General features: G+C 45.1%; 1 protein-coding gene across 2 annotated transcripts in view; it reads right to left on the bottom strand.

Moving 5' to 3' along the window:
- The window catches only part of sema3g (semaphorin 3G), a 194,635-nt gene that overhangs the window by 5,848 nt on the left and 164,548 nt on the right, over window positions 1–24,239 (bottom strand). The window contains exons 11-16 of one of the 2 annotated variants that reach the window (XM_043707662.2): window positions 17,247–17,478; window positions 12,119–12,210; window positions 11,643–11,684; window positions 11,379–11,536; window positions 8,375–8,442; window positions 3,431–3,567 (exon numbers count right to left, since the gene is read on the bottom strand). In XM_043707662.2, the coding sequence (XP_043563597.1) occupies window positions 3,431–3,567; window positions 8,375–8,442; window positions 11,379–11,536; window positions 11,643–11,684; window positions 12,119–12,210; window positions 17,247–17,478 (729 nt within the window). Of the gene's footprint in view, window positions 1–3,430; window positions 3,571–8,374; window positions 8,443–11,378; window positions 11,537–11,642; window positions 11,685–12,118; window positions 12,211–17,246; window positions 17,479–24,239 lie in introns of both variants that reach the window. The other variant, XM_043707661.2, reaches the window with a different exon arrangement.

Here is a 24,239-nt window from a genome sequence, read left to right as displayed (position 1 = left end):
GATTACTTACAGGGTGGAAACAGGCCCTTCGGCCCAACAAGTCCACACCGATCCGCAGAAGCGCAACCCACCCATACCCCTACATTTACCCCTGCCCCTAACACTACAGGCGATCTAGCATGGCCAATTCACCTGACCTGCACATCTTTGGACTGTGGGAGGAAACCGGAGCACCCGGAGGAAACCCACGCAGACACGGGGAGAACGTGCAAACTCCACACAGTCAGTCGCCTGAGGCAGGAACTGAACCCGGGTCTCTGGCGCTGTGAGGCAGCAGTGCTAACCACTATGCCACTGTGCCACCGTGTTAACTGGCTAACAAGACACAGAGGGTAAGCATAAATGGGGCATTTTCTGATTGGCAAGGTATAACATGTGGTATGCCACAGGGATCGGTGTAGGGGTGTCATCTTTTTACATAACCAGAAGGGATTTGATAAGGTCCCACATTTAATATGTTACAAATCACACAACACCAGGTTATAGGTGAACTGGTTTATTTTGAGAATATTCTTTTATTCTCCACAACCTATCTGATGATGGAGCAGCGCTCCAAAAGCTAGTGCTTCCAAATAAACCTGTTGAACTATAACCTGGTGTTGTGTGATCTTTAACTCTGTCCACCCGAGTCCAACACCGGCTCCTTCGATTCGTGACATTTAAAATGGGTGTCAAAAATTGTACAGGGTTTAGTATGTGGGTTTTTTTCATTGGATGCAGCTATCACTGGCAGGACCATCCCTAATTGCCCAGAGGGCATTATGAGTCAATCACATTGCTATGGGTCTGTGGTCACATTAAAGATGACAGTTTACTTCCTTAAAGGATATTAGTGAACCAGGTGGGTTTTCCCCCTGACAATGGTTTCATGGTCATTGTTAATCTCTTATTTCCAGATAATTATTGAATTCAAGCTCTCGCATCTGCCATGGCAAGATTTGAAACCAGGTCCCTGGAACATTACCAGCGTCTCTGGATTGATAGTCAAGTGTGTGGTGCTGGAAAAGCACAGCAGGTCAGGCAGCATCCGAGGAGCAGGAGAATCGACATTTCGGGCATAAGCTCTGATGAACGGCTCATGCCTGAAACGTCGATTCTTCTGCCCCTCAGATGATGCCTGATCTGCTGTGCTTTTCCAGCACCACACTCTTGACTCTGATCTCCAGCATCTGCAGTCCTCACTTTCTCTCTAGATTAATGGTCCAGTAACAATACTACTAAGCCATCAACCCCCCTCCCCCATGTTTGAAGATTGACTGGTTAACAAGAAACAGAGAGTTGAGATAAATGGGTCATTTTCTGACTGTCAAGGTGTAACATGTGGTATGCCACAGGGATCAGGATAGTTTAGTGTAGATGTAGTTTTTACAGCTTATTCAGGATGAAAGGAGCAAAGGTATGTTTCTAAATCTACTGATGACACGAAAATGCATAGAAAAGTAAGTTGTGAAAAGATCAGAAGGCTACAAAATGATAACAATAGGCTAAGTGAGTAGGCAAACATCTGCCAAATGGAATGTCATATGAAATTGTTCATTTTAGCAGGGAGAATGCAAATGAAGGATATTATCTAAAGACTGAGATAGGGTTGCAAAGCTCTGAGACACTGAGGGATCTAGTGCATGAATTGCAAATGACGGGTGTGCAGCCATAACAGGTAATCAGGAATATTACTAGATTCTTTAAAATTAAATAATATTGTTTATTATGAAGAGAATTGAATTTTAAAAAAATCTAGGAATTCTGCTTCAGTTGTAAGAGGTACTGATGAGATCTCACCTGGGTGTCTGTGTACAATATTGGTTTCCTTATCTAAAGAAGGATGTTGATAGTCAATTTGTAGTACAGATTACATTGTAGAATATGGCTAAAAACCCAACATTTATACCGCATGATGGTGATATGTGAATGTAATATTTGTTTTAAAAAACTGGAACGAAACCTAGACTAATAGCAATCATGTTGATTGTTATTAAAAATCCATCATGTTCACTCATGCCCTTTAGGGGAGGAAATCTGCCATCCTTACCCTGGTCAGATGTACAGGTGACTCCAGACCCACAGCAACGTGGGTGACTCTTAACTGCCCTCTGGGCAAGTAGGGTTGGGAAATAAATGCTGACCCAGGCACTTTAAATGTCATAGAGTCAGAGAGCCATACAGCATGGAAACAGACCCTCCAGTCCAACTTGTCCATGCCAACTAGAGGAAATTTAAGGCAAAGCTACCATCCAGTATTTTTGTTTATTTATTATGAGATATAAAATGCACAGTTAGTTGCAGTGAGGATGATGAAGAGAGGTAAGCAGAACTGCATAAAGGGTGGGAAGATGGAGCAGACATTTGAAAGCATTACATAATACCCTTCCAAATAAAGTTTGTGTTGACACAGAAATTAATGTGATCTTCTGCCTAGATCTGAGATGTGAAATATACAACAGCTAGCCCATGAGATAGAGTCATACAGCATGGAAACAGACCTGTCAGTCCAACTGGCCCATGCCTACCAGATATCCTAAATTAATCCAGTTCCATTTGCCAGCATTTGGCCCATATCCCTCTAAGGAGAAAGTGAGGTCTGCAGATGCTGGAGATCAGAGCTGAAAATGTGTTGCTGGAGAAGCGCAGCAGGTCAGGCAGCATCCAGTGAACAGGAGAATCGACGTTTCGGGCATAAGCCCTTCTTCAGGAATGAGGAAAGTTTGTCCAGCAGGCTAAGATAAAAGGTAGGGAGGAGGGACTTGGGGGAGGGGCGTCGGAAATGTGATAGGTGGAAAGAGGTCAAGGTGAGGGTGATAGGTCAGACTGGGGTGGGGGCGGAGAGGTCAGGAAGAAGATTTCCAGCAGGCTAAGATAAAAGATAGGGAGGAGGGACTTGGGGGAGGGGCGTCGGAAATGTGATAGGTGGAAAGAGGTCAAGGTGAGGGTGATAGGTCAGACTGGGGTGGGGGCGGAGAGGTCAGGAAGAAGATTTCCAGCAGGCTAAGATAAAAGGTAGGGAGGAGGGACTTGGGGGGCTAAGATAAAAGGTAGGGAGGAGGGACTTGGGGAGCACTGCACAGCACCGCCTTCCTAACCTGCAATCTTCTTCCTGACCTCTCTGCCCCCACCCCAGTCTGACCTATCACCCTCACCTTGACCTCTTTCCACCTATCACATTTCTGACGCCCCTCCCCCAAGTCCCTCTTCCCTACCTTTTATCTTAGCCTGCTGGACAAACTTTCCTCATTCCTGAAGAAGGGCTTATGCCCGAAACGTCGATTCTCCTGTTCCCTGGATGCTGCCTGACCTGCTGCGCTTCTCCAGCAACACATTTTCAGCCCATATCCCTCTAAACCCTTCCTACCTATATACCCATCCAAATGCCTTTTAAATGTTGGAATTTTATCAACCTCTACCACTTCGTCAATCATTAAATTGTTCCACTCACCTCATCTTTCAGATCGTCCACAGCTCGCTGGATGAACCATTTAACGGTGGCCTGAAGAGACTTTGGGATGCATTCAAGAAAGGTGCTGTTGTGTTCAGTCCCATACACCACTCTCTCCTCCGCACTATCAAACTCTTCTACTGTGAGCGATTAAAAACAATCACAATTTTTTGTTCAGGTTACGCTCAAATCAGTGAGGGTCAAATTTCAAAATGGCCGTTCATTTTGGTCCATGTGTACCCATCAGTGCAGGAGGAGGCCACTCAGCCTCACTGTTGCCAGTGCCCACTCTTTGAAAGAGCTATCCAATTAATCCCACTCCGCGGCACATTCCCTATTATCCAGGCTTTTCTAGTATTTCTCAACTTACCTCTTGAAATTTGCCCACTGCCCCATCGGGTACAGCCTTCCAGATCATAATACCTGGCTGCATCAAAATAATTCTCAAATTCTGCATAGTTCTTCTGTTAATTATGTTCAAGTAGTTTGATTCCTCACCCCTTAGAATGTTTAAGAACCATAAGGAACAGAAGCAGGAATAGGCTGTTCAATCCCTCGGGTCTGCTATGCCATTTGATATGATTGTGGTTGAACACATCTCGGTCTCAACTCCACTTTCCTGCCAGCTCCCACAACCCTTTAACCCAGAGTAGCATGGTGGCTCAATGGTCAGTACTGCTACCTGTCAGTGCAAAAGGCCCAGGTTCAATTCAACCTTCCGATGACTGTGTGGAATTTGCACATTTTCCCCATGTCTGTCCAGGTTTCCTCCCACAGTCCAAAGATGTGCAAGTCAGGGTGGATTGGTCATGGGAAATTGCCCATAGTGTCCAGGGATGTGTAGGCTGGGTGAGTTAGCCATGGGAAATGCAGGGATGGGGTGGATCTGGGTGGGTTGCTCTCTGGAGCGTCAGTGTGGGCTGCCTCCATGCTGTAGGGATTCTATGATTACTAATTGACAATCTGCTTGTCTCCTCCTTAAATTTACTCAGTGTCCCAGTATCCACTGTGGTAGATCACTCCACAGATTTATGACTCTTCAAGAGAAGAATTTGTTGTTGTCTCTGTTTTATATCTGCCAACCCTTTAGCTTAATATTATGACCTCTCATTCTAGAACTCCCCACAGGGAAATATCCTCTCTATGTCTGCATTGCCAATCTCTTGACATCTCAATTAGATCTTCTTTCATTCTTCTAAACCCTAGAGAGTATGGGGCGGAACTGCTCAATCTCTCATCAATAGACAATCCAGAGAATCGTCTCTGAACGGTCTCCAATACAATTATATCCTTTGCTAGTTGCTCCTATCTTTTGTCAATGTTGACAATTTTCACCAATTACAATCGGTGGTTGGGTTTGTATTCACAGCAACGTCAGTTATTGAAAAGTCGATTATCCAAATTTCAGATTATCTGAACAAGATGTCAAGGTCCCGATGCTTGGTTAAACTGTATTATCCGAACTTTCGATTATCTGAACATTCGGTTATCCAAACAAAATACTCCTCACCCGTGTTGTTCAGATAATCGCGGTTGCTCTGTATAGTTTCTTGACAAACCCTGAACCAAGAAATGGGTTCAAAGAGTGGAGGTCAGCCTAGGTAGGACACAAAATCTGTGCGCTTGGAAAGATGAGGGTAGACCATCGCAGTACACATTGTCCTTTTCCCATGTTCAGCTCCTCCACTAGTCAGGAAAAATCATTTTGGAAGGTGAGACAGGGAGGAACATGCCCGAATCTTTAGCGTCTGTGTGGCAGATTCTTGTGCCTTCTGACATTGTTTCAGAGAGTGAAGTGTCAAGCATTGGGTTGCCATGGATACAGAATTGGCTGGCCAACAGAAGACAGCGAGTGGTAGTAGAAGGAAAATATTCTGCCTGGAAGTCTGTGGTGAGTGGTGTTCCACAGGGCTCTGTCCTTGGGCCTCTACTGTTTGTAATTTTTATTAATGACTTGGATGAGGGGATTGAAGGATGGGTCAGCAAGTTTGCAGATGACACAAAGGTTGGAGGTGTCATTGACCGTATAGAGGGCTGTTGTAGACTGCAGCGGGACATTGACAGGATGCAGAGTATGGCTGAGAGGTGGCAGGTGGAGTTCAACCTGGATAAATGCGAGGTGATGCGTTTTGGAAGGTCGAATTTGAAAGCTGAGTACAGGATTAAGGATAGGATTCTTGGCAGTGTGGAGGAACAGAGGGATCTTGGTGTGCAGGTACATAGATCCCTTAAAATGGCCACCCAAGTGGACAGGGTTGTTAAGAAAGCATATGGTGTTTTGGCTTTCATTAACAGGGGTATTGAGTTTAAGAGTCGTGAGATCTTGTTGCAGCTCTATAAAACTTTGGTTAGACCGCACTTGGAATACTGTGTCCAGTTTTGGTTGCCCTATTATAGGAAAGATGTGGATGCTTTGGAGAGGGTTCAGAGGAAGTTTACCAGGATGCTGTCTGGACTGGAGGGCTTATCTTTTGAGGAGAGGTTGACTGAGCTTGGACTTTTTTCATTAGAGAAAAGGAGGAGAAGAGGAGACCTAATTGAGGTATACAAGATAATGAGAGGCATAGATAGAGTCGATAGCCAGAGACTATTTCCCAGGGCAGAAATGACTAACATGAGGGGTCATAGTTTTAAGCTGGTTGGAGGAAAGTATAGAGGGGATGTCAGAGGCGGGTTCTTTACACAGAGAGTTGTGAGAGCATGGAATGCGTTGCCAGCAGCAGTTGTGGAGGCAGGGTCTTTGGGGACATTTAAGAGACTCCTGGACATGCATATGGTCATAGAAATTTAAGGGTGCATACATGAGGATCAGTGGTTGGCACAACATCGTGGGCTGAAGGGCCTGTGCTGTACTGTTCTATGTTCTATGTTCTATGCAGCCAACGAGCTAATTGGCAAAGACCAGGACAGCATCACAATGGGCATCAGTTTGCAATGTTGGTTCTGACCTCCAAACAAACTGAAACCTGAACAGACACTTGGTACCATGTAGGCAGTGGAAGCATTGAGAACAGGAAAAGCCATGGGCACTTTGAAAGAGGACTATTACCCCTGAAATATTACGCCCTGAAGTTCTTTTTAAGACAGAATTAGGTTCCAAATACTGATATGAAGCTGTGTAAAGGAGAGTGCTTTCATGAGAAAGGCAAATATAATTACTTTTAGTTGTGGTGAGCTCTGGATAGGAGTGGAAGAGGAGGTTGAGGGAGTGGGGTCAAGGAGTGAGAGGTCTTAAAGAGGGAGGCTTAGCAAAGGACCCAACATGAAAGAGGTCGCATTCATGTGCTTTCTTCTCAGATTGATTCTATTTATCCAGTTCAAATCTTCCTGCTCTGTGCACCCTTGCCTGATAGAAAGGGTGGGAAAATGATCTTCAGTCAGACCTTTGCCGATGTTGCTCAGTAGCCGACTGCCCTGTGTGTGTGGCTTTGTCCCTTCAGCACTGTCCCTCTCCCTCTGTGAGAGAGCACCTGACAAAACACTGCAGACTGGGAACTTGCCACTTAAGCCTGGCTCACAGGCCCAGCGTCTTACTGCGAGGAACATTCTAGCAAAAAAAAACATGGCTGTGCAGCAAGCAGTAGGAATGAGAGTGAGTAAAAGAACATTTTTATAAGGAGGTAAAATACATATTTTTTAAAAAACTTAGTAGTTAGTATTTAGTGATAGACAACTCTCAGGCCTGGGATTTTTAATTAATACATTAATATTTAATTGTATCTCATATTCATGGCATGAAGGGAAACCACTATTTAGGAAATGCGTCTTTATGATCGGGATTCTGGATTAGTGGTGCTGGAAGAGCACAGCAGTTCAGGCAGCATCCGAGGAGCAGTGAAATCGATGTTTCGGGCAAAAACCCTTCATTAGGAAGGCTTTATTCCTGATGAAGGGCTTTTGCCCGAAACGTCGATTTTACTGCTGCTCGGATGCTGCCTGAACTGCTGTGCTCTTCCAGCACCACTAATCCAGAATCTGGTTTCCAGCATCTGCAGTCATTGTTTGTACCTTTATGATCGGGACCCAGTTATTAGCAAGAATTAAGTGAAAAGTACAAAATAGTTTGAAATTCTCAACCACCCTCATTCAGATTCCTGGATGGATTTGTGTGAGGCTGGGGTGGGGGAACAATTCCAGGTTGAGTATTTAACTGTCCCTCAGTCCGATCTAGGAATTTGTGATCCTACAGAGAAGGCTCATGGCAACAAAAGATTCAGTTTCCTGACCCATACGCCCCGTACCATAGGTTAGCATGCAAGAGAGAAAGGACAACCCTTAATGCTAACCAGAATAGTCTCTGAACTGAATGGGAACAAATCCTGCTGAAAGACAACAAGTTATGCACAGCACTATTGACATGAGATGCAAATGCTCAGTCGATTTAACCAGCATGGGAATCAGGAAAGGCAAGGAGGCCTTTCACCCCATTGGGTCTGCTCATGGCTGATCTAATGGTGACCTCAACTCTACTTCCTTGCCTATCCCCATTAAAGCTGAAAATGTGTTGCTGGAAAAGCGCAGCAGGTCAGGCAGCATCCAAGGGGCATGAGCCCTATCCCCATTAAACCCCGACTCTCTTATCAGTGCAGAATCTGTCTCATTCAGCCTCAAAAACTATTTGATAGCTCTGCCTTCTCCACCAATCTCTGGGGAAAAAACTTCCACGCATTAGCAAACTGAAAGAAAAAAATTCCTTCTCAACTCCATGTTAAACAACTGACTCTTTATTTAAAAATTGTGTCCCCTCCTTTCATGAGGGGAATATTCCTCAGAGCATCTACCCTGTTTGCATCCCGTATATGGCATCTGTCCCTCCCTGGCTGGATTTACACATTGATTGCTCATTAATCCCATCACAGAGACATCACTTTGATATGTCGAAAGCACGCTGGTGGATACAGCAGAAAGGAGAGAGATTGGAAGCAGAGATGTGGTCGTTCTTACCGATCAGACTCTGATCCAGACACTGGTGAATGGGGTTACCGTTCCAAATATCCTGTCTCCGGAAACGTCTAAACCAAGAGAGGACACAAAGAGAATCTCAGGCTCTTTAACACAATCTTGCCGAAGAGATCAGCTCATCAGCTAAATGCCTTTCCCTCTCAGACTGTGCCCTTATGGTGATGGGACTAACTATTCTCAGAATTCTGGTACCTCTATAAATGCTGTAAGTGAATGGTTTGTGGGTGAAGTTGGGGAGACAGTGGCAGTGTCACTAGACTAGTGATCCAGAACTCTAAACTAATGCTCCAGTGACATGGCTTCAATTCCTGGATGGTCAAATTTGAATTCAATAAATATCTTGAATGAGGCAAAAAAGGCTAACCTAATGTAAACTGTTGTGCATCCTAAAACCCAGCTGGTTCATTAATGTCCTGTCAGGAAGGAACCTGTCTGGTCTACATGTGACTCTAGGCCCACTGCAACATGACTGACTCTGCCCTATCAAGCCATCACGCTGGCCCAGCCACTGAGGCCCATGTTCCGTGAACATATTTGAAAGAAGTCCTCTTGCCCCAGTAGTTCTGCAGGTAAATATGTGATGGTCTGTGGAGTTGAATCGCATGGGTTGACAATTGTGGGCAGGAGGGAAGTCTAAAATTGGCAGTGCTAAATTGCCCATAGTGTCCAGGGAGCTGCAGGTGAGGTAGGTTAGAAATGGGAAATGCAGGGTTTACAGGGATAGGATGGGGGGAGAGGGGTCTGGGTGGGATGCTCTTCGGTAGGGTCGATGTGGACCTGATGGGCAGAATGGCCTGCTTCCACACTGTAGGGGATTCTATGATCTCTATAGTGGGTGAGTAACCTGTGTTGGGGCAGATGGCCCTAGCTATTTAGAATGGGCAGGGCCTTGGTAACATGCCAATCAGAGGAGGTTAGATTGGGGTAGGGCGAGAGAATGGTGAGCCTGAAACCGTGGGGATGTTGTGGGAGGATGAGGGGTAGTTGGAGGGAACGGGGGATTCCCACTTGGTTAGGCTTGGGCATGTGGGGATGGGAGTCTGTGCCACAAGGTATACTCCCAGCTCCCTCAGTGTCACAGAGTACGTTTCCAACCTACACAGCCAATCCAATGGTCTGAGCAGTTGTGAGGATCTTCCTGGTTAGCGTGGGTTTGGAGTCCCGCTAACACAGAAGGGTGTCTCATAGACTTAAACAAAAATTGAAGATTTCAAAACTGCACCTGATGGATTGCTCACTCTCTCTAATTTAAGTGCTTCCCCAATAATGTGGATTCAATATGTCACCCAAGAGGAGTCATATTGGACTTGAAACATTACCTGTTTCTCTTACCACAGATGCACCAGACCTGCTGAGCGTCTCTAGCAATTTCTGTGTTTATTTCAGATTTCCAGCACCTGCAGTATTTTGCTTTCATTCATTTTCCGTTGACCCACATATGAGTTAGGCCCTGGTCTACACAGATTGAACTGAAGGCTGCTGTCTGGCATTGCAATGGGCTTCACCATCCACACAGAGAAGGGGACAACCCTCCAGGGTTATCGCTTCCCCTGACTCCCCAGCAACCGTTGCTGGTGAATACACTCACAAGCATCAGTTGGAGGGTGGTGTTTGTGGTTAAGAATAATCAGCAATGTAAGCTAGCTGACAGGGCATGGCACCTACTGCTGGGAGTGAGAGTGAGGGGTTTGGATGGTGGAGGTGGGGTGCGTGGGGGGGGGGGGGGGGGGGAGGTGGTGGGAATCAGGCAAATGAAACTGTGGAGTACTTGTGTACAGTCATTCCTGTAGATATGTTGTTCAATATTCAACATTAGGGTGGCAGGGTAGCTCAATGGTTAGACTGCTGCCTCACAGCACCAGGGACCTGGGTTCAATTCCAACCTGAGGTGACTGTCTGTGTGGAGTCTGTGTGGAGGAAACATGCATGGTTTCCTCTGGGTACTCCCGTTTCCTCCCACAATCCAAAAGATGTGCAGTTTAGGTGGATAGGCCATGCTAAATGTGGGGCTACATGGATAGGTTGGGGGGATGGCTCTGGGTGGGATGCCGTTCAGAGGGCCACTGTGAACTCAATGGGTTGAATGGGATCTTTCAGCACTGTAGGGATTTGATGATCAGAGGTCACAGGCTCTATAATTATCTAAACTTATAGAGATGTACAGCACGGAAACAGACCCTTTGGTCCAACTCATCCATGCCGACCAGATATCCCAACCCAATCTAGTCCCACCTGCCAGCACCTGGCCCATATCCCTCCAAACCCTTCCTATTCATATACCCATCCAGATGCCTTTTAAATGTTGCAATTGTACCAGCCTCCACCACTTTCTCGGGCAGCTCATTCCATACACAAACCACCCTCTACGTGAAAAAGGTGGCCCTTAGGTCTCTTTTATACCTTTCCCCTCTCACCCTAAACCTATGCCCTCTAGTTCTGGACTTCCCCACCCCAGGGAAGAGACTTAGTCTATTTACCCTAAAGATGCCCCTCATGATTTTATAAACCTCTGTAAGATCACCCCTCAGCGTCCGACGCTCCAGGGAAAACAGCCCCAGCTGACTCAACCTCTCCCTATAGCTCAAATCCTCCAACCCTGGCAACATCCTTGTAAATCTTTTCTGAACCCTTTCAGGTTTCACAACATCTTTCCGATAGGAAGGAGACCAGAATTGCACGCAATATTCCAAAATACGCATATAATGCACAGTACTCAAAGGATAAACAGAGTAGTCCACCATGTGTTAACCAGATGTGAACATAGGTACAGATTTGTCCATTCCTTTCATCTATTAATGTGTTCATATAAATTGGCCTCTTGAGGTACAGTGGCAGTGTTCCAGCCTCTGAGCTAGGAGGTCCCGGTGTAAGTCCCACCTGCTCCAGATATCCTTGAGCAAGTTGATGAAAACTATCTAAGCCAGCCTTCCCCAGCACATACGCACATGTTATTTCGGAGCCAGTGTAAAGATGCCAGACACAGTACCTTTTAGCAGCTGGCAGGTATCTGGTACAGGAGCTTCCATCCCAGGCACAGTAGGGGTCTCTGGCGAGGCAGCACTCGGCACATGCATTACCGTAAGTCTCACACTGATGGAGCTTCACCTGGGCAACGCCTACCCTCGAGCCAACGTACAGCTGCTGCTGCAAGGGGGCAGAGGACACAGGAGGGACGTTAAGTGGCAATCAACAGGAAAAATCTCCATCCACCGAAAGAATACCACGGCATCGAATGGACAATGATACCTACCCGTTTCACTGATATCTCCATTGACGTGATAGGATTCGGAATCTGGCAACGTGAAAATAGAAATCATTATTGGACATCTGCGTATCTCTCCCTCTCCTGGAGAATTACTCCGGAGACTGATAGATAAAATAGGTAAGGTGCCAAAAGGGACACTGGCCTTTATTAGTTGAGGCACAGAGTTTAAGAGCAGCAGGGTAATGTTGGAACTGTATAAAACATTGGTGCGGTCACAACAAGAGGATTGTGTGCAGTTCTGGAATCCACATTAGAGGAAGGATGTGATTGCAGTTAGGAGGGTACAGAGGAGATTTATCAGGATGCTGCCCTGGGCTGCAGAGTATCAGTTAGGAGGTGTTACTGGACAGACTGAGGCTATTTTCCTTAGAGCAGAGGAGACTGAGGTGGGGACATGATTAAAATGCATAGGAATTAGGATCCAATATTATCAGACCATAGCTAGATGGTAAAATGAATACCTTAAAAACCTGGAGTTCTTCGAGAATAACTTCCTCACTCTGTACGCCGTTACCCTTCCGCAGGGCAATTGTCTTCAGGACTAGCCCAGTATCTGCAGAGTAAGAAAATACTCGTCACAAAACAGTGATCAGGAAGAACCAAAGGGAGCACTGTTGTTCACCTTGCCCATGCTCCTTCGCCTGTTGCCATCCTGTGGACTCCCTCAACTCTTGCACCTGACACTTCTCTCCCTGGTTTTGCCTTTCTAAGTGAGTAGAGAAGATTCCATGACACTATAGCTCAGTGGTTAGCACTGCTGCCGCACAGCGCCAATGACCAGGGTTCAATCCCAGCCTCAGGTGACTGCCTGTATGGAGTTTGCACATTCTCCCCATGTCTGTGCGGGTTTCCTCCGGGTGCCCCAGTTTCCTCCCACAATCCAAAGATATGCAGGCTAGATGAATTGGCCATGCTAAATTGCCCATAGTGTTCAGGGCTGTGTAGGTTAGGTGCATTGGTCTGGGGTAAATATAGGATAATAAGGTAGGGGAATGGATCTGGTTGGGTTACTCTTCGGAGGGTCGCTGTGGACTTGTTGGACTGTAGGACCTGTTTCCCCACTGTAGGAATTCTATTTCAAGAAAGAGTCATGGAATTGTCACCAGAGTCATGGTTAATATTTATCCCTCAATCAAGAGCAATTGGATAACAGATTACCTGGTCATGGTCACATTGCTGTTTATTTTGGGATTGTGCTGTGCAGACTGGTCGCCATGTTTCCTGCATTATTGTAGAAACTGTTACTTCATTGGCCACTTTTGGAACATTGCGTGCAATTCTGGTCCTCCTCCTATCGAAAGGATGTTGTGAAACATGAAAGGGTTCAAAAAGATTTGCAAGAATGTTGCCAGGGTTGGAGGGTTTGAACTATAGGGAGAGGCTGAACAGGATGGGGCTGTTTTCCCTGGAGTTTCGGAGGTTGAGGGGTGACCTTACAGAGGTTTATAAAATCAGGAGAGGCATGGCTAGGGTAAATGAACAAGGTCTTTTCTCTGGGGTGGGGAGTCCAGAACTAGAGGGCATAGGTTTAGGGTGAGAGGAGAAAGATATAAAAGGGACCTAAGGGGCAACTGTTTCACTCAGATGGTGGTACGTGCATGGAATGAGCTGCCAGAGGAAGTGGTGGAACCTGGTAAATTTACAACATTTAATAGGTTTCTGGATGGATATACGAATAGGAAGGCTTTAGAGGGATATGGGCCAAGTGCTGGCAAATGGGACTAGATTAATTTAGGATATCTGGTTGGCATGGACAAGTTGGACCACAGGGTCTGTTTCTGTGCTATACATCTCTATTCAAAGGTAGAAAACAGAGGGTGGTGGTGAAGCATTGTTTTTCAGACTGGAGGCCTGTGACCAGTGGAGTGCCACAAGGATCAGTGTTGGGTCCTCTACTTTTTGTCATTACATAAATTATTTGGATGCGAACATAAGAGGTACAATTAGTAAGTTTGCAGATTGGAGGTGCGGTCGACAGCGAAGAGGATTACCTCAGATTACAACAGGATCTGGACCAGATGGGCCAATGGGCTGAGAAGTGACAGATGGAGTTTAATTCAGATAAATGCAAGGTGCTGCATTTTGGGAAAGCAAATCTTAGCAGGACCTATACACTTAATGGTAAGGTCCTAGGGAGTGATGCTGAACAAAGAGACCTTGGAATGCAGGTTCATAACTCCTTGAAAGTGGAGTCGCATGTAGATAGGATAGTGAAGAAGGCGTTTGGTATGCTTTCCTTTATTGGTCAGAGTATTGAGTACAGGAGTTGGGAGGTCATGTTGCGGCTGTACAGGACATTGGTTAGGCCACTGTTGAAATATTGCGTGCAATTCTGGTTGGACCGAAGGGTCTGTTTCCATGCTGTACATCTCTATGACTCTATGACTGTATGATTGGTGTGGCTTTACACGGTAAACCAGCCATCCAGCCAATTGGGTTACCAGATATCCCAACCCAATCTAGTCCCGATTTGGAGATGACTCCGAAGCTCCAGGGAAAACAGCCCCATCCTATTCAGCCTCTCCCTATAGCTCAAATCCTCCAACCCTGGCAACATCTTTGTAAATATTTTCTGAACCCTTTCAAGTTTCAGCACAAGTTCAATTCTTGCCTTGGCTGAGGTTATCAGGGAGTCTTTGTAACCTTGTCTCTCACCTGACGTGTAGTGACCCTCAGATTAAATCAATTACCCGCTGTTTTCTATTCATGAGAAAGCAGCGCAAGGGACTATGGCAAGTTTCAGTGGCACAGGAGCAAAGCCCTTCGGTGGGTCAGTGCACAATCGATGGGCCCAAAGATCTCTTTCTGCACTGTAGGAGTTCTGTAATCTATCACTAGTCTGCCTAGTCAGGATAGGAAGAGTTGCTAATTCCCCACCTACAGACAAGCAAAGTACATGTCTCACCCTACTTCAGGAAGAGTTCACTGAGTTAAACTAAACTAGGCCTTGAGGATGTTTAGTTGTAGGGTGTAGTGGCAAAGTTCCTGGACTAATAATCCAAAGGCTCATCCTAGTTGTGTGTTAAAGCAAGGTCTAATCCCCCCATGATGGCTGGTGGAGTTTAAATTCAACTACTAATATTTGGAATCGAAATCCAGTCTCCGTAAAGGCAATCATGAAATTACAATCAACTGTTGTAAAGACACATCTGGTTCATTAATGTGCTTCGGACAATAAAGTTGCCATCATGGGCTCAGTGGTTAGCACTGCTGCCTCAGGGCCTTGGAGGACTGTCTGTGTGGCGTTTGCACGGTCTCCCCGTCTCTGCGTGGCTTTCCTCCAGGTGCCCCGCTTTCCTTCCACAGTCCAAGCATGTGCGGTTAGATGGATTGGTCACGCCAAATTGCCTACAGTGACCAGGGATGAGCAAGTGAGCTGGGCTAGCCATGGGAAATGTAGGGTTATAGGGATAGGGGGCCGCGAGCAGGTGTGACGCTCTTCAGGGGGTCGGTGCAAACTCAGTGGGCCGAATGGCCTCTTTCAGCACTGTAGGGATTCTGTAATCTTTAGCCAGTCTGGCCTAATGTGATTCCAGACCTGCAGCAAAGTGACTTAAGGTTAATTTAGTTGACTCTGGAATGGCCAGGTGAGCCACTCAGTTGAAGGGACAATTAGGTATGGGCAACAAATTCTGGCCTTGCCCCAGATCCCACATCCCATGAGGTAATTAAAAGGGACCGCCACCAGCGTGGCAGAACCGGCAACAGCAGAACAATGGCCTGGTTCCACACTCTCAGTCGCAGAATGCGAATAAAAGATTAAAAAAACGGATGAAACAAAGGAATCCGGGTGAGTGATTGGTGTTGACATTTCCCGGGTTGTTTGTTGAGTTGACGGCTGCGGTCTCTTGCCCTGGTCTCACCTCACACAGTCACATCACAAGACTTTCAGTTGTTAATTCTGACATTTGCAGTGCTAAGCAAAGACATTTCAGTGTGCGGTTAACAAAGAGAGCTCAGTGATGGAGCGACCCGGACCACTGTGCTGCTTTATGTAAGAATGTCAGTGGGAGTGGCCACAGGACTTTGTTTAGAGTAGTCATGGCAGGGGATTATTGGAAATAAAATAAAGTTCAGCTTAAACATTCCAGGGCTCCGGGCTATTTGGTTTTGCAAGGGTGGGATTCTGCATTGAGAATCCAATACCCTCTCTGATCTGTCAATAGCTCTCGCTGGTGGCAAAGGACACCAGTGTTTGACCTCGGAAAATTAGCTCCCCAAATGTCAAAGTTGAATGAGGAATGAGTCCTCAACACATGTCTATGGGAGTGGCATTATTCGCTGAAGGAGACAGAAGGAATCCTACTCTGTCCTTTTATCGTGCAGTTTGGGGACCAATGGATTGGTAAGAAAGTGAGATAGGATACTGAACATTATGTATGTGATGTGGAGGTGCCAGTGATGGAGTGGAGTGGACAAGGTCAGAAATCAGATGACACCAGGTGACGAATGGGCTACCCTCTGAAAGGTTGTGATTTCAAATAAACCTTCCGGACTATAATCCTGGTGTCGTCAGATTTCTGACAGTATTTAAGTGAGTAGAGATTTAAGATCGATGTGGTGCGGTGGGTAGTGTCTCTGCCCTGAGCCAGAACTACGTTTACGCTCCCTAACCCCAACCCAATGCCCCATCCACCCACCCACCCAACCAGGACAACAATGATATGTTCATCTTGTGACCAAACAGGATGAGTATTCATTTGCATGTGGCCTGAATATCAACTTGTAAATCCTTCAAATCCATGCCAAGGCAGCAAAAGCAGGAGAGAATCCTGGCCCAACCATATCTTGAAAATTGAGGCCTCATCTACCCCTATCGATGGATTACTGCACTACAAGAGCATTGGTTAGCTCTGTTGGCTGAACAGCGGTGATGCACACTGGTACCAACAGTGTGGGTTCGATTCTTGGCTGAGGACACCATAAAGTCCTGCCTTCTCAAGCTCACCTCTTACCTGTAATGATACATAGTTCTCCCACGACTGGCCTTCATATGCAAAGCCCACACACACTCACATGCAAAGCACTTGTCAAACAGCCTCATACACAGACAGGACTGACACAGTACAACACAAGGAAGCACTGACAAAACATTTAAGAAATGCGCGACTGGAAAGATTTCAAATGCACAGTCCTCACTCACACAGTCTCAGACTGTGACCAGAATACAGAACTCACTAGCACGAGGAGCAGTTGGAGGGAACAGCACCGATACATTTAATGGAAAACCAGACAGACACACAAAGGAGATAAGAACGGAAAACTAAGTTGCTAGAAGAGGAGTAGGAGTGAGTTCACATAGTAAACATTAGAACTGAACTGTGGTATTGAATTATCAGGACTGTAAGCAGTATTTCTTTGCTTTTCAACTTTTTTAGTAAGGAAGACTGAAATGTTTAACTTTCTGTACCTAGGTACCTTTGTACCAAAGGTAACGCTGTTAAGTGGTGACTTGTAAACCTTTCACTGTACTCATGTGAGCACATGTGACAATAAAGCTATTTCAATTCAATTCAATACTGTACCTTCTATCCCATTCTAAATACTGTGCTGCTTTAAAAGCATTGACCACCCCAGCATTCAGCATACCTGTCCCAATGAACATGACATCGTATTGACTGTCTTCTGCCTCTACCCGGTCCACCACGATCTGCGTCATCTTGTACTGGACATTGGTTTTGATGAGCACCGGGTGCTGGTTGATAGGGAACACTGACTGGAACATAAGAGGATGGCTGCGAGCAAAATGCAGAACATCGTCTGGGTAATCCTTGGTGCTAGTGTCCAGTCGACTGGGCTGGGTGGTGATCTTACTCGGACACTGTGGAAGCAAAACAAAAGACCCCCATTTAGAATGAAAGCAAGAGACGGGTGATGACATTACGTTTTCTGACACTCATAAGTACTTCGTAACAACTTAGGTCCTCCAGAAAAGAGTGGTGAATGGCTGGGGTTGCAGGTTGTGTGAGACAGGCATTAGCAGATAATCCAAACATGGTACATGCCACCTGAACTGAGAAAGACAAGATGACTTGTCAAAGACTCCTAGAGGTAGAGTTCAGTCATGGCGATGTGGGGTTAGGTAGATGTCCTGGCATTTCCTGTCACATTGTCAGCAGGGCCGGAATTCACTGTCTGTCCCTGATCACCCTTGAACCACAGCACACTGTAGCACTCTGATATAACGGCATGGCTTGCTCAGCCAATTCATAGGGCAGTTATGCGTCAAGTCACATTGATGTGGACTTGGAATAACTTTAGACCAGGCAGAAGTGGGTACTGCAGATGCTGTAGGTTAGAGTCAAGATTAGAGTGGTGCTGGAAAAGCACAGCAGGTCAGGCAGCATCCAAGTAGCAGGAAAATTGACGTTTCGGGCAAAAGCCCTTCATCAGGAATCTGAAGAAGGGCTTTTGCCCAATAACTATAGACTGGACCAGGTAAAGATATAATGATTCCTCCCTGAAAGACACCAATGAACCAGGTGGTTTCTTTTACGAAAATGGACATCATCATTGTCTTTTTAGTTGTATAAATGCTTTTTTTAAAAATAAAATTGAATTCAAATTCCCAATCAGCCATGGTTGGATTGGTATTCATATATCATGGGTTATTTGTCCAGGATGTAGAGTATTTGCAAATGATTCTTAAGCAGGACAAAGACAGAGCTGACAAATGATGCCTTTCTAAACTAAAAACCTTTTTGTCTCCACACAGTTCAGATCCTGTTCTATTCGCTGACTAGAATAGAACAGTCATTTATTGTCACTTGTATTTTTTACAAAAAAAGTGAAAAGTCTATCAAGATGTCTCTTAAATGTTGCTATTTCATCTGCCACCACCACCCGCTCTGGCAGTGTATTCCAGACATTAATCACCCTCTGTGTAAATAGAAACGTGCCTCTCATGTCTCCTTTAAACTTACTCCCTTTTATGTTAAACCTATGTCCCCAAGTAATTGACAGTTCTACCCTGGGAAAAGGACTCTATTCTATTTGTGTCTTTCATAATTTTATAAACTTCCAACAGGTTGCCCCTCATCTTTTAAAGTTCAAGTGAAAACAAACCAAGTTTGTCTCCTCATAGCTAATACCCTTTAAACTAGGCAACATCCTGCCAAATCATTTTTGATCTGTCTCCAAAGCCTCCACATCTTTCTGGTAGTGTAATGACAGTATTCCAAATGTGGCCTAACTAAAGTTGTATATTGCTGCAACATGGCTTGCCAATTCTTACACTCTATGCGCCGACTGATAAAGGCGAGCATGCTATAAGCCTTCTTGACCACCTCATCCACTTGGGTTGCCACTTTCAGGGCTCTGTGGGACCTGTGCACCTCGATCCTTCTGTATGTTGACGCTACTAAGGATTCTGCCATTTTCTGTACACTTCCCTCCTGTATTAGAACTTCCAAGATACATCCCCTCACATTTGTCCAGATTAAGTTCCGTCTGCCATTTCTCTGCTCAAGTCTCCAGCCTATCTGTATCCTGTTGTATGCTCTGGCAATCCTCCTCACTATCCACAGCTCCCACAGTCTTTGTTTCATTTGCAAACATACTAATCAGCCCATCCACATTATCCTCTAAATCATTTACATATATTTACAAACCACAGGGGCCCCAGCACTGAACCCTAGGAACACCACTGGTTAGAGATCTCCAATCAGAAAAACCTATTTCCACCACTACTATTTTTGTTAATTGTAGGAAAATTTATTGCTGGTATTTGTCTTAACCAAAGTCACATTGTCATTGTCAGAATAAACAGGTTTGTACCTGCACTTTATGCAGTAGAATAAAATTACATCAAATCCAAAGGCAAGACATTCCTTTATGCTAGCATGGCTTTTGACAAGTTGAGAGTTATAAGCTTAAATTGAGTTAGTACACATGTAAATGGTGGAGGCAGATGGCTCAATGGCTAGCACTACTGCCTCACAACACCAGGGACCCTTGTTTGATTCCAGCATTGGGTGACTGTCTATTTGGAGTTTACACACTCTCCCTGTGACTGTGTGGGTTTCCTCCCACAGTCTGAAGACGTGGTAAAGTGTCCAGGGATGTGCAGACTAGGTGGGTTAGTCACGGAGAATGCAGGGTTATGTGGATGGATGGGTCTGGGCAGGATGCTCTTCGGAAGGTCAGTGCAGAGCTCCACATTGTAGGGATTGTATGATAAACTTGTGACTATCAAGTCAGCAGTACAAACCAAGATCCTTGGCCAGAATTAAAACACAATAGTCTGTTAAAAACTTCAGATTAACAACCTCTCCCAATTTGGATCTAATATATCTCCTTTCCAATTATCTCAATTTAAGGGCATTTAAATGGTCATTGGTAGATATATGGATGTATATGGAATAGTGTAGGTTAGATGGGCCTCAGATTGGTTTCACAGGTCAGCGCAACATCGAGGGCCGAAGGGCCTGTACTGCGCTGTAATGTTATATATTCTATATTCTATATTTCACACTTTCAAACTTTATGGTTTTTTAAACTTAATACATTGCCTTTAATAAAAATACGACTACCATCGATTAACATTAAGCTTTTCAATCTACAGCCAGACGGCTATTTACTAGGCTATATACAGTTGTCAAAATATTAGTGGAAAGGTTTTGTTGCTAAATCTGACCAATGACTATCACATGGAAAACTCAGTTTGGCTTAAAAAAAGACTGAGTCCTTCCTGAAAATACAATTCCCCTGCCATTTCTAACCATCACATCTGTAGTCCATCATAGACGCCATGACAAACAATTAGTAGAAAGAACACCCTTGAGTAGCACAGCAATGATTGCTTTATTTCATAATATTGTGACAAAATCTCAGCCTTTCTGGCTATCTGTCCATCACTGGTCTCTTGAGAAAGGGTAGCATGGTGGCTCAGTGGATAGCACTGCTGCCTCACACCACCAGGGTCCCAGGTTCAATTCCGGCCTCAGGTGACTGTGTGCATGGAGTTTGCACATTCTCCCTGTGTCTGTGCGGGTTTCCTCCCACAGTCCAAAGATACGCAGGCCAGGTGAATTGTCAATAGGTTAGGTGCGTTAGTCAGAGGGAATTGGGTCTAGATGGGTTAATCTTTGGAGTATCGGCGTGGACTTGTTGGGCTGAAGGGCCTGTTTCCACACTGTAGGGAATCGAATAAAATAAAAAATCTAATAAAATTAGAGTGATGCAGCCCAGAGACAATGTAGACAGGCAGTATCAGGAGGTGGAGAAGTTGATGTTTCGGTGTAACCCTTCTTCAGGACTGACAGCAAGTTATGTAATATCCCAACAATTAAAGGGAGTCAGGGGGCTGAGTTGAGTATGGTTGCCATTACAAAAGAGAAAGTACTAGAAAAGCTAAAAGGTCTTAAAATTGATAAATCTCCTGGCCCCGATGGGCTACATCCTAGAGTTCTGAGGGAGGTGGCTGAGGAAATAGCGGAGGCATTGGTTGAGATCTTTCAAAAGTCACTGGAGTCAGGGAAAGTCCCAGATGATTGGAAGATCGCTGTTGTAACCCCCTTGTTCAAGAAAGGATCAAGACAAAAGATGGAAAATTATGGGCCAATTAGCCTATCTTCGGTTGTTGGTAAAATTCTAGAATCCACCATTAAGGATGAGGTTTCTAAATTCTTGGAAGAGCAGGGTCGGATTAGAACAAGTCAACATGGATTTAGTAAGGGAAGGTCGTGCCTGACAAACCTGTTGGAATTCTTTGAAGAGGTGACAAGTAGGTTAGACCAGGGAAACCCAGTGGATGTCGTCTACCTAGACTTCCAAAAGGCCTTTGATAAGGTGCCACACGGGAGGCTGCTGAGTAAGGTGAGGGCCCATGGTGTTCGAGGTGAGCTACTGGTATGGATAGAGGATTGGCTGTCTGACAGAAGGCAGAGAGTTGGGATAAAAGGTTCTTTTTCGGAATGGCAGCCGGTGACAAGTGGTGTCCCGCAGGGTTCAGTGTTGGGGCCGCAGCTGTTCACATTATATATTAATGATCTGGATGAAGGGACTGGGGGCATTCTAGTGAAATTTGCCAATGATACAAAGTTAGGTGGACAGGCAGGTAGTACTGAGGAAGTGGGGAGGCTGCAGAAGGATCTAGACAGTTTGGGAGAGTGGTCCAGGAAATGGCTGATGGAATTCAATGTGAGCAAATGCGAGGTCTTGCAATTTGGAAAAAAGAATACAAGCATGGACTACTTTCAAAAGGGTGAGAAAATTCATAAAGCCAAAGTACAGAGGGATCTGGGAGTGCTAGTTGAGGATTCTCTAAAGGTAAACATGCAGGTTGAGTCCGTGATTAAGAAAGCGAATGCAAGGTTGTCATTTATCTCAAGAGGGTTGCAATATAAAAGCACTGTTGTGCTACTGAGACTTTATAAAGCTCTGGTTAGGCCCCATTTGGAGTACTGTGTCCAGTTTTGGTCCCCACACCTCAGGAAGGACATACTGGCACTGGAGCGTGTCCAGCGGAGATTCACACGGATGATCCCTGGAATGGTAGGTCTAACATACGAGGAACGGCTGAGGATCCTGGGATTGTATTCATTGGAGTTTAGAAGATTAAGGGGAGATCTAATACAAACTTACAAGATAATACATGGCTTGGAAAGGGTGGACGCTAGGAAATTGTTTCCGTTAGGCGAGGAGACTAGGACCCGTGGACACGCCTTAGAATTAGAGGGGGTAAATTCAGAACAGAAATGCGGAGACATTTCTTCAGCCAGAGATTGGTTGGCCTGTGGAATTCATTGCCGCGAGTGCAGTGGAGGCCGGGACGATAAATGTCTTTAAGGCAGAAATTGATAAATTCTTGATGTCACAAGGAACTAAAGGCTACGGGGAGAATGCGGGTAAGTGGAGTTGACTCGATGGGCCGAATGGCCTTACTTCCGCTCCTATGTCTTATGGTCTTATGTTGAGGCAATCAGAGTTTGAAACTGAGCCATCCCTGTACACTTCCTGGCAGGCAATATCATGAACACTACCAAATGCGGGAACTACAGGACAGAGGAGCAGGCCACTTGACCATTTGGGTTCTGAGGAAGGGTCACTGGACCCGAAACATTAACTCTGATTTCTCTCCAAAGATGCTACCAGATCTGCTGAGATTCTCCAGTAATTCCTGTTTTGTTTTGATCCTTCATGTCTCCCTTGCATTTGATGAGAAAATGAGAAAATCAATTTTGGTCTCAAATCCACCATTGGGTAGTCCATCCCCAATACCACCTGAAGTCAGAAATTTGTCTAACACTGCCTGCAATAAGTTCAATGATCCTGCACCCACACTCCCAGCTTGGTTCTGAGGAAAAGGCTAATGACCTTCTAAGAGAGAGAAACACAATGTCCTCATGGAAAATGGTGTTTCAGTGGTTAGCACTACTGCTTCACAGCGCCAGAGACCCAGTTTGATTCCAGCTTCGGGTAACTGCCCGTGTGGAGTTCGCACATTCTCCCTATATCCATGTGGTTTTCCTCCCACAGACCGAAGATGTGCAGGCTAGGTGGATTGGCCATGGAAAAAGCAGAGGTATAAAGATGGTGGGATGCTCTTTGAAGCGTCGGTGTGGACTTGATGGGCTGAACGGCCTGCTTCCACACTGTAGGGTTTCTATGATTCATCTCAGTTTTAAAAGGGAGACCTCTTATTTTTAACAAAAATAGAAATTGCTGGAAAAGCTCAGCAGGTCTAGCATTATCTGTAGAGAGAAACCAGTGTTAATGTTTCAGATCCAGTGACCTTTCTTCAGCACTTTTGGTTCTGCTTTCCAGCATCTGCAGCTCGCTTGGTTTCTTGCCTCTTAATTTTAACCTGGGTAAACATCATTTCAGCACTCACCTTGTCAAGTCCCCTTCAGGATCTTATATGTTTCAGTAAAGTCACCTTTCATCCTTGTAAATTCTAATGGGGTATAGGCTCAATCTTTCTTTATAACATAAAACCTTCATTCCAGGAATGGGTTGACTCCAGTCTCCTCTCAGCTGGTTCTAATGCAATTATATTCTTTTTCAAATAAAGTGACCAAAATTGTACAGAGTGCTCCAGATGTGGTCTCACCAAGAGGCATGTAAAGCTGTAATAAAACTATATTTCATTTCCCTTGCAAATTGATGTCAACAATCCATTTGTGTCCATACTTACTTGCTGCACATTAACATTTTGTGCATCATAAACTAGGACCTCTGTATGACTGGGTTCTGTGATGTCTTTGTTGATTTGAATCGTGTTCTATTTTTCTATTGTTCACCCTCAGAATGGACAAATCCATGTTTTTCTATATTAAACTCCATCTGGCAAGTTTTCACTTCAGCTATCTGTTTTCCTTTGTACTCTTTTCACCCCTTCTTGACAACTTACTTGCTTGCTTATTTTGGGCTCGTTGGAAAATTAAGCAACGGTACATTTGGTTTCTTAGTCTGTAGCATTGATTAGAGATTGTAAATAATTGAGGTCCCAGCACTGATCCCCTTGGGACTTCACAATTACAGTTTGTCAACTGGAAAATTATCCATTTGCCCCAGCTCTCCACTCATTAATTTAGATTAGATTAGATTCCCTACAGTGTGGAAACAGGCCCTACGGCCCAA

The sequence above is a fragment of the Chiloscyllium plagiosum genome, unplaced genomic scaffold (genome assembly GCF_037043375.1).
Source record: "Chiloscyllium plagiosum isolate Xiang-an unplaced genomic scaffold, Cpla_swu_hap1 HiC_scaffold_14, whole genome shotgun sequence".
Taxonomy (NCBI): Eukaryota; Metazoa; Chordata; class Chondrichthyes; order Orectolobiformes; family Hemiscylliidae; genus Chiloscyllium; species Chiloscyllium plagiosum.
Note: the sequence above shows the minus strand (reverse complement) of the source record. Positions and strands in the feature narration are given on the sequence as shown.